Raw genomic sequence first — 8908 nt, forward strand, 5'->3', positions numbered from 1 at the left:
GGTTCACAGCAAACTATAGACATCTTTTTCTTCAGGACAACCTGGGCTTTAAGAACATCTGTGCTGCAGCAATATCACTGGAGTTTAAAAAAAGTTATGGGACTATAAAGACAGAAGAAAAACACAAGATTTTTATGTCTTAATCACAGTAAATATTGATGACTAAGGGTTATTTTGCTCTAATGTGTTCCAAAAAGTAAAAAATACTGATTCTGTCACTAAAAGTCTTCAAAAATATTCACTTTTTAACAAAAAAACTCCATGCATTTTTCAGCATTAAGTCTTTATTTAACAGTTCCTGTCTGCAGAGACTCTGAGGGACACGTCACGGCCTCTCTGTGTCTCTTTCTCCCTATTATGAGTCATTCATGCGCTCTCCTTTAATTTATAAGTCTGTGCACATGCTCTGTTCGGCACAGCATGACGTGACAATGGAGCGGCCTGCCTTTGGTTGTCACAGCCCAGTTGCAATGCATTCTGGGATATAAACAGACGATATGGCAGCAGGCTAACCGGCTAACTGCAGGAGCGATTAAAAGATGATTAAACATGTTAACTGCCATTTTGGTTGCCCTTTCATCAGAAATGTTTCTTTGGTTTTGTCCTTAAACGCTGCATGCTTTATCAGATGAGGCTTAGCTTGACGGGCTTCATGGCTTCCTTTGCAAACACAGACACCCAGCACATTTTAGTTAGTGATGTCTCACAATCATATCTGCGTTTCTATTGGCCCACAGCGGACCGATGTGGGAGACGTTTGTTAAGTATGCTTGTTCTATGGCGCTGTGGTCCCTTTATGTATTTATATGATTTTTAATGACATGGCATTACTTTAATAATTTATTTTGAATCATTTCACAGACCTCCAAGCTGTGGCTCGTGGGTCCCCAGGGGTCCCTGGACCCCAGTTTGAGAACTACTGCTTTAAAGACCCCGGAAAGTCAACCGTGTTCCAGGTTCTCTAGAAAACGTTCTGTAAGAGCTACGAGGGCGTGGATAGCGTCATTAGAATGGCACATTGGAGTGCTTTCTGATGAAAAGAACAAGTATCTGGCTTAGATTTGTGGTCCAAAAGTAAATTAACTTATCTTTAGCTGTCCTATCCCCCTGTACACTGCATGGCAAACGACAAATTCAACTGAAAATCGGCACGACTTCCAAAAAACTCAAAATTTGTATCTGAATGGGATGAAATTTGCACAGTGTGTGCATGGCTCAAATCTGTTAAACAGTGGAAAAGTCACTTTTTTGCCAAGTTGAGGAATGATATTCAATGTGTGTAGTTTTCCGATGATAGGAGGTCCTTTTAGAGCTGTAAAGTACTAACTTTCCTCCATAACAATTCATTCCTAATGGCTGCCCCCCACTTCCTGCCCCCCCAGCAGACATTCAGGATCACATGACTGCAAACACATCTACACTTTGTGAAAATACCATTGTCTCAAATCCAGGACTCCTTTAGAGGAATCATCTAGATAAATCTGGTCACTAAGGCTTAACTCTACAATGGACCCTGATTCTTTGGACCCCCAGGTTGGCTGGGATCCTGAAAGCTCCCCCCTTAGCAGCACTGGTTGCATTTGACTGGGGCTCCAAAGAAACCAATGCATATTTTTGGATCAATATCATAGTTTTACAGCAGAAAGAAAGTAAAGAAACCATCATGGACAAACTATCTGACGAGGCCATGGAACTATGTTTAATCAGGAGCTGAGAAATAATTCTGCAGATCACCAAAGACTCATCATTAAATGAAACCTATGCAAAGAGAATCACAGTGTAAAGTAGTGAAAAGCTTCGGTTTGATGTTCCAGCTGAATGCAGACATGCCTTTTACTTCCCTTTGTGAATTATTTATGGTTGCACTTCTCCGGACATGGGCTCGGCTGAATATTTCATGCAACTTATTTGTCCCCTGTAATAGGTTTGACTTAAGTCTGGCTCCGGCGTCCTCCATGGGAACCGCTCGCCAATTGGACAGCTAACCTTTTTCAACCCGGCGTGTTAGAGCGCAGGCCACAGAAGGAATGAGGGGTCTTAGTGGGTTTGTAGTGTTTGAAACAGAGTGCTGCTGACGTCTCACTACTAAAGCTGAATGCCTTCATATCCTCTGGTTTGTGGCTGTAACTGCTGTGTAATCTGCTACAAACCATGCTGGGAAAAGTCACACTAAACAGCATCCATGATTGAACCATCATGAAAATTAGGATGGTATAAAACACCCCTTTAAACCAGTGGTTCTCAACCTTGGGGTCAGGACCCCATTTGGGGTCGCGGGACCCTAATATGGGGTCACCAGATGCCTTTAAAAATGTTTTTTTGTTTGTTTGTTTTTTAAATTACAGACCCCAAGGTTGAGAACCACTGAGTTAATACATATTATTAAAACTTGTGAAATACGGGTTATGTTGATGTAAAGCAAATAAAAATACTCCCAATAATGACACTACCATGTGTAAAAATGTAAGAATATGTCCTGGCAGACTTGCACAATCGTAGGTTTTAAAGGGTTAAAGATTATTTGCCATGAACACTAGAACACATCAGACCTGTGATTAAAAGACAGCCAGACCATGGAATCACCCAATATCAGCTGGGATCATCCCCACCCCTCTTAAACCAAAATGGAACAATCCACCGATGCATGGACCTTCATCTTCACTCGGGGTGACCCCTGCTTATTGGTGCAACCAACAACAGCCATGCTTGCAGCCTATATTTCACAGACTTAATCATAGATGTACTATCACTGCAAAATATGTAAACTTCTGCATAAAACAAACTGTCAGAGCACTAAAAACAAACTCCAAAGTCTGGATTACTCCTCAAAGCAAAGACAGAGGCAGAAAACTTCCATGCATAAAGACTCGGCTATCCCGGGACAGCAAAGCAGAACATCAAAATTTAAAATGAAGCTTCCAATTTAGGACAAACTGGAACAAACATTTAGGAACATGACCCCTGAACAACCTCTCCAGATGAGGAAAGCCTTCATTTGAACCCAGACATGTCAGAACATCACGGAAAAAGAAGAACTGAACTTTTTCTTACCTTGTGATGTGCACTCAGGAATTCAGAGGAATAGCAGAACAGCTTTGGGTTCCAGAGAGCCGGTGGCCTTCACAGAGGAGGGAGGTCTGCAGGAGCTTGGTAAGAGCATGAACGATGAGGTCCTGGGACACTGATGGTGCTAAGTGGTCCAGCTCAGCTCTGCACTCTTTGCAGTTTGGCCCTGATGTGGTGAACACAACCCTGACCTTGCTTTCGTTTCTACAGCCAGTGTCCTGCTCATAGTGATGGACATTCCAGCTCTTTTTAGAGACTTCATTCTGCACCGTTTCTACTTTTATTTTGTCCGTAAATAAAAAGTGCCGTGCCGTGAAGTGTGGTGGCTCCACCTCTGACTCTTCCGAGTTGATCCTGGGATGAGCTCCTAGCTTACTGAGGGAGGAAGCTGGAGAGTGGGGAATGCCACCTTTGGGGCCAAAACAAAGATCTAGGGTATTTGGGGATGCCTTGGAGGCTGCCATCGAGTGTAATCTATCGAGCCGCAGACTGCAAGGCTGAGATTGACCACAGACTTGACCATAGGCACCGGCTGGACTCCTTTGTGACAACTTGTCTTGGGTGTGGTTGTCTGTCTCAGGACAGCCAGGATCAGAAGGATCTGTTGCTTCATACAGGAATGGCAGCTGGGCTTCTACTGGCACCTGGCGTGCTTTCCCAGCTGCGTACTGGGTCCCCAGGACCCCGTGGGCTTGTCCAGACACTGGGGGTGATTGCATGCAGCTGGGAGGATACCTGGAGAGACAGGCCTGGACGATGGCCATCAGGAGGCCAGAGCAGAACAGGACCAAGGTTGAAATGGTGAAGTTCCAAACCAGCATACGCTCCCATGACCTGAACAAAAAAAAAAAAAAAGGAAGTTTTGACCTACAGTGGATTCCACTCTGCTCATTAGAGGTGAATAGCTACGTTTGGCAAACCAACAGAAGGTTGTCTACAGCAGTGGTTCTCAGATGGTGTGCTAGGTGTGCTGTGGGAGTGTGTACCATACGTTATTACTACATCTTTATAGCAAGCACTGTAACCAGGCCTGCCCACAGATCTGGAGCCCTGAAAACCCAGAGATGGACGTCCCCAGTTGGGATTGATTGATGATATCAGTGGCCAGCTATTATTGGGTAGAAATAGTGTTAAAGTTATTAATTTGTGCTATTTCTAACAAAGTTAAACAATTTTTCAACCCATTTTTGCCACTTTTTGACTGCTTTTCCCACCACTTCTTATTATGACTTTTGACCCTTTTTTTTTTTTTGCCACATTTTTGGAACTTTTTGCCACATTTAACCCATTTTTGCTACCTTTTTGCCACTTTTTGCCACATTTAACCCATTTTTGCCAAATTTTTGGAACTTTTTGCCATATTTAACCAATTTTTGTACCTTTTTGCCACTTTTGCCACATTTAACCCATTTTTTGCCACATTTTGGGAACTTTTTGCCACATTTAACCCATTTTGGCTACCTTTATGCCACTTTTTATCACATTTAACCAGTTTTGGCTACCTTTTTGCCACTTTTCGCACAATTTTGCTATTGTTTGGCCCTTTTCTGCCATCACTTTTAACCCCTTTTTACCACCTTGTAGTAACTTTAACCCTTTTTGCCACTTTTGCCCTTTTTCTTATCCCATTTTTGCCACCTTTTTACATGGTTTGAGCCTTTCAGGCCAGTTATAACCCATTTTGCCACTATTTTAACACTTTCAACAAGTTTTGGCCAATTTCAACCCATTGGTTGGCCACTTTTACCAATTTCTGCCCATTTCTGACTTTTTTTTAGTCACTTTTTGCCAAATGTTGCCATGTTTTTTCATCACCTTTAACCCATTTTTGCCACCTTTTGCCATCTCCATGATCCCCCAGTTGTCTGGGCCCCAGAAAGCTCTCCCCTTTATCCCCCCTTATAGGCCACCTCGACTGTAACATTATTTAAAAAGTCTATTTTATATGGATTTAAATTTGGTGTGCCTTGAGATTTTGGCTTAACCTTAGGTGTGCCTTGGGCCAAAAAAGTTTGAAAACCACTGGTCTAAAGCAGTGATTCTCAACCTTGGGGTCGGGACCCCATTTTGGGTCGCAGGACACTGAGATGGGGTCCCCAGATGCCTTTAAATTTTTTTTTGTTTTTGTTTTTTAAATTACACTGTTGCCACTTTACACTAATTGTAACAAATTTTAATCACTTTTCATCACTTTATAATGCACATTTTAGCACATTTTTGCCACTTGAAACCCACTTTCGTCAATTTTAAACCCTTTCTACCACTTAGTTCTGCCTGTTTTTGTCACTTCTAAACCAATTCTTGCCATTTTCTGCCTATTGTTGCCTCATTTTTGCCACTATTAACCACTCTTATAACCCTTTTTGCCCAGTTTACCACAGCCATCCCAATTTTGCCGGTTTTATTCAATTTCTCATCCCAGTCCACCTCATTTCCCCCAATTTTTTGCACTTTAAAGCCATTTCAGCCACATTTTAATCCCCTTTTGCCACTTTTTGTACCTGTTTTTGCCAATTTCATCCATTTTTGGTCATGTTTTGCCACTGTTAACCCATTTATGTTCTTTGAAAATCCAACGTCAACAACTTTGTACCATTTCTTGCCATTATTGTCTAATTTAAGCAATTTTTCACCCATTTTAAATATGTTTTTAACAAAAGTTCCTTTCATTTTAAGAAGGCTATTTACTACACATGAATAGATAGAGATATTTGTTTTTTCTTGATAAGAGTGCTTATTATTTAGGTCTCTGGTACCTTTAGTCTGGGGGTGGTGACGCCACGTACAAAGCTATGATTTACGTCGATAAGTGAAAGCTGCTCAGTGAATTCAAAAATCAACAGGGTCCATAAGATCCATGGATGCTTCTCCACACTCTCTACATCAGTGTCTGCACCATTCACCCACCAGCGCTGACCTGAGACACTCAGAGAACTCTGACAAATTATTACATTTTCTGAAGCAACTTCATCTCAAGATGAGGAAAACAAACAAAAGTAATAAAAATCCTTTCACCTCAGTGATAATGAAATAGCTGAAATGTCTGACAGCTTGGATATCTCTGGGTAGAGCTGAAAGGTAATCATCGTTTCAAACAGAATATAAAATCTATTCAAAAAAGGAGCCACAGTGTAGCAATTCACCAGACTAATAGACGCCAGTTTCCTCTGCTGGAGAGAGGATGGCGCTCCCACATGTATGGCTCACTCATACCTGACATCAACAACGACACGTCTTTATTCATGACGTAGAACTGGAACTCTCTGAAACATGAGCAAACATGTGATGGCTCTGAGGCTCACTGTGGCCTATTCACTGCTGGAATTAGGAATGAACAGGGCAGATTTACAACCCCAATTCCAAAAAAGTTGGGGCGCTGTGTAAAATGTCAATTAAAATAGACCGTAATCATTTTAATACCTCATTATCCCATATTTCATCCACAGTAGAACATAAACAACATGAAAAATATCAGCTCACTTTCAGTTTAACGACAGCAACACATCTCAAACTAGAAAAGCACTCAGAGAGCACAGACCTCCGCCATCAGCCCTATCTCCCAATAGTGAAGAACTCTTTAAAAAACTGTGATCCAGATCAGTCCCAAAATCTAACCAGTTCTTCCTTGTGCCATTTCTGACACTTCCTGAAAATTTCATGAAATGAAAGCGATTTGAAAAGTGGTTTGAAAGTTCCACCTGGCCTAAAGATTTTTTTAGATATAAGAATGAGCTGAGTTTGAGCTCTGAGATGCTTTTCAAAGAAAATGATGAATGAGGGTTGGCTATTTGGGTATTTATATCTCACACTGGGGCATTTACTGTAGATCTGTGGCTTTATTAACATAACAGAGATGCTTTCTCATTTTTTTTTCCATTTATTTTTCATTCTTTAGTTAAAGGTTCCACCCTGCCTCATTTTGGAGCTTTGGTTTTATATTTCTGCTCTTTTGACAACATTTATGATCATTAGTGCATTAAAGATCAAATCAAACACCCACGTTTGGACAACTTTCACTACATATGATGTTATCTCCACGTGTGATCTGTGATCCGTGTGCGTTATGCTTGTTAATGACGCGCATTGGCACAATGAGTGTGAGAGAGCATCGGCAGGAAATGGCTGGAGAAAAAGTCAAAACTGTCGGGTTCAGGCAAAATCCAAAAACAAAAGGCGAAGGACCAATGAAAACTGATTTAACCAACAAAGAAAAGAACTTACTTCAAATAAAAACCCCTGGAAGCCAAACTTAAAGTCCAAAAAACAAAGGAGGTAATATAACTGGGAGGCACGAGGAAACTCACTAGGAGTTACAGGCATGTTGGACATCTGACGAACTGACAGAGGACAGGGAGAAATACAGAACTCAAATACACAGGCAGTGATTGCACAAGGAGAAACAGGTGCAGGTAACGAGACACAGGTGAAACTAGTGAGGGTAATCACAGAGGAGGGAAGCAGGACCAGGAAGCAAAACTGGAGTCAAACACAAGGGAAGGCAACTACAAAATAAAACAGGAAACATGGAACACTGGACCAGGAGAAGAATCAAACATGAGACACGAGGGGGGAGCAAGGAAGCAAATACAAACACAGGGAGTAACACTAAACACTAGAACGTGATCTAACATAAAGCACAAAATACACAGAAACACAAGGGATCAGGAACTAAACACTACATAACCTGAGGAGACGCAGACTTCCTCTGCTCTCTTCTCTCACACACGCTCCTCCGTCGAGCACGTCCGATGGTAAAAACATACGGATTCAAAATAATAAACACTTAAATTTGGACGTTAAAGCCTGTCTTCTTTGTGTGGGTAACAGATTTGTTGATGTGACCTATCATGAATCTTTACTGATGACGGTGTTTACCCTCAAAAAGGTTTTTAGTTAAGGATTTTTTTTTTTTTCAAGTAAGCCTTAAAAGAGCTGCAACTGGTCACTAAAGAGCCACATGCAGCTCGAGAGCCACGGGTTGAGTATCACTGGTTTAGAGCAGTGGTTCTCAAATGATGTGGCAAGGCACACTGGTAAGTCAAGCTGTGCCTTTGGGATCTGGCTTGGCCCCTGAAAAAACCCAGAGAATAGGCTTTCGCCAGCTGTGATTTATTGATGATATCAGTGTGTGTGTGTTGGATCAGTAGCATTGGTGCTAGCATCCTGGCTAACAGTTACCTCATTTAACTAGCTATTATTGACTTGAAATTGGTGTTGAAATTATTCATTCATATTACTTTTAACCAAGTTAAACAATTTTTCTACCCATTTTGCCACTTATTTTGACCACTTACACCTTTTTGCTGCTTTTTTTTTTTTTTTTTTTTGCAAATTTTCAATTATTTTTAATACTTTTTAAACATTTTTTAAACTTTTTTGGAACTTGTAGCTACATTTTTTCTCACAGTTTGCTATTTTTTGGAAAATTTTCCATCAATTTTTAACCCTTTTTTACTACCTTTTAGCAACTTTAAACCTTTCTTGCCACTTTTCTGCCACTTGTAATCTATTTTGCCACCCTTGTACCAATTTTCACTCACTTTGCCTTTGTTTGGCCACTTTTTTGGCCAATTTTGCCCATTTTTTAATCACTTTTAACCCATTTTACTGTGGAGCTATTATTGTTGCAAAAGTATTTGCAAATGCATACAAAGATCTGTGCACAAATCCACAAATGCGTGCAAAAAAATTTTTGAAAACCAGTGGTCCAGAGTAATAACAAAGGGTTACAAGAGAGTAATGCAACAAAGAAAGAAAAAAAAAAAAAACAATGTCTGGCTTCTCCAGGCTAAAGCTCATTTAACATGGACTGAGGAAACATGGAAAACTGTTCTGTGGTCAG

The 8908-nt window shown here is 40.9% G+C and overlaps 1 protein-coding gene across 2 annotated transcripts in view; it reads right to left on the minus strand.

Moving 5' to 3' along the window:
- The window catches only part of LOC121506022, a 261221-nt gene extending 257367 nt beyond the window's left edge, over window positions 1-3854 (minus strand). For both annotated transcript variants that reach the window (XM_041781503.1, XM_041781504.1), the window contains exon 1: window positions 3052-3854. In XM_041781503.1, the coding sequence (XP_041637437.1) occupies window positions 3066-3830 (765 nt within the window). In that variant the 5' untranslated portion in view covers window positions 3831-3854 and the 3' untranslated portion in view covers window positions 3052-3065. The remainder of the gene's footprint in view (window positions 1-3051) is intronic.
- Window positions 3855-8908: the final 5054 nt, after the last annotated feature.

The sequence above is a fragment of the Cheilinus undulatus genome, linkage group 24, assembly GCF_018320785.1.
Source record: "Cheilinus undulatus linkage group 24, ASM1832078v1, whole genome shotgun sequence".
Taxonomy (NCBI): domain Eukaryota; kingdom Metazoa; phylum Chordata; class Actinopteri; order Labriformes; family Labridae; genus Cheilinus; species Cheilinus undulatus.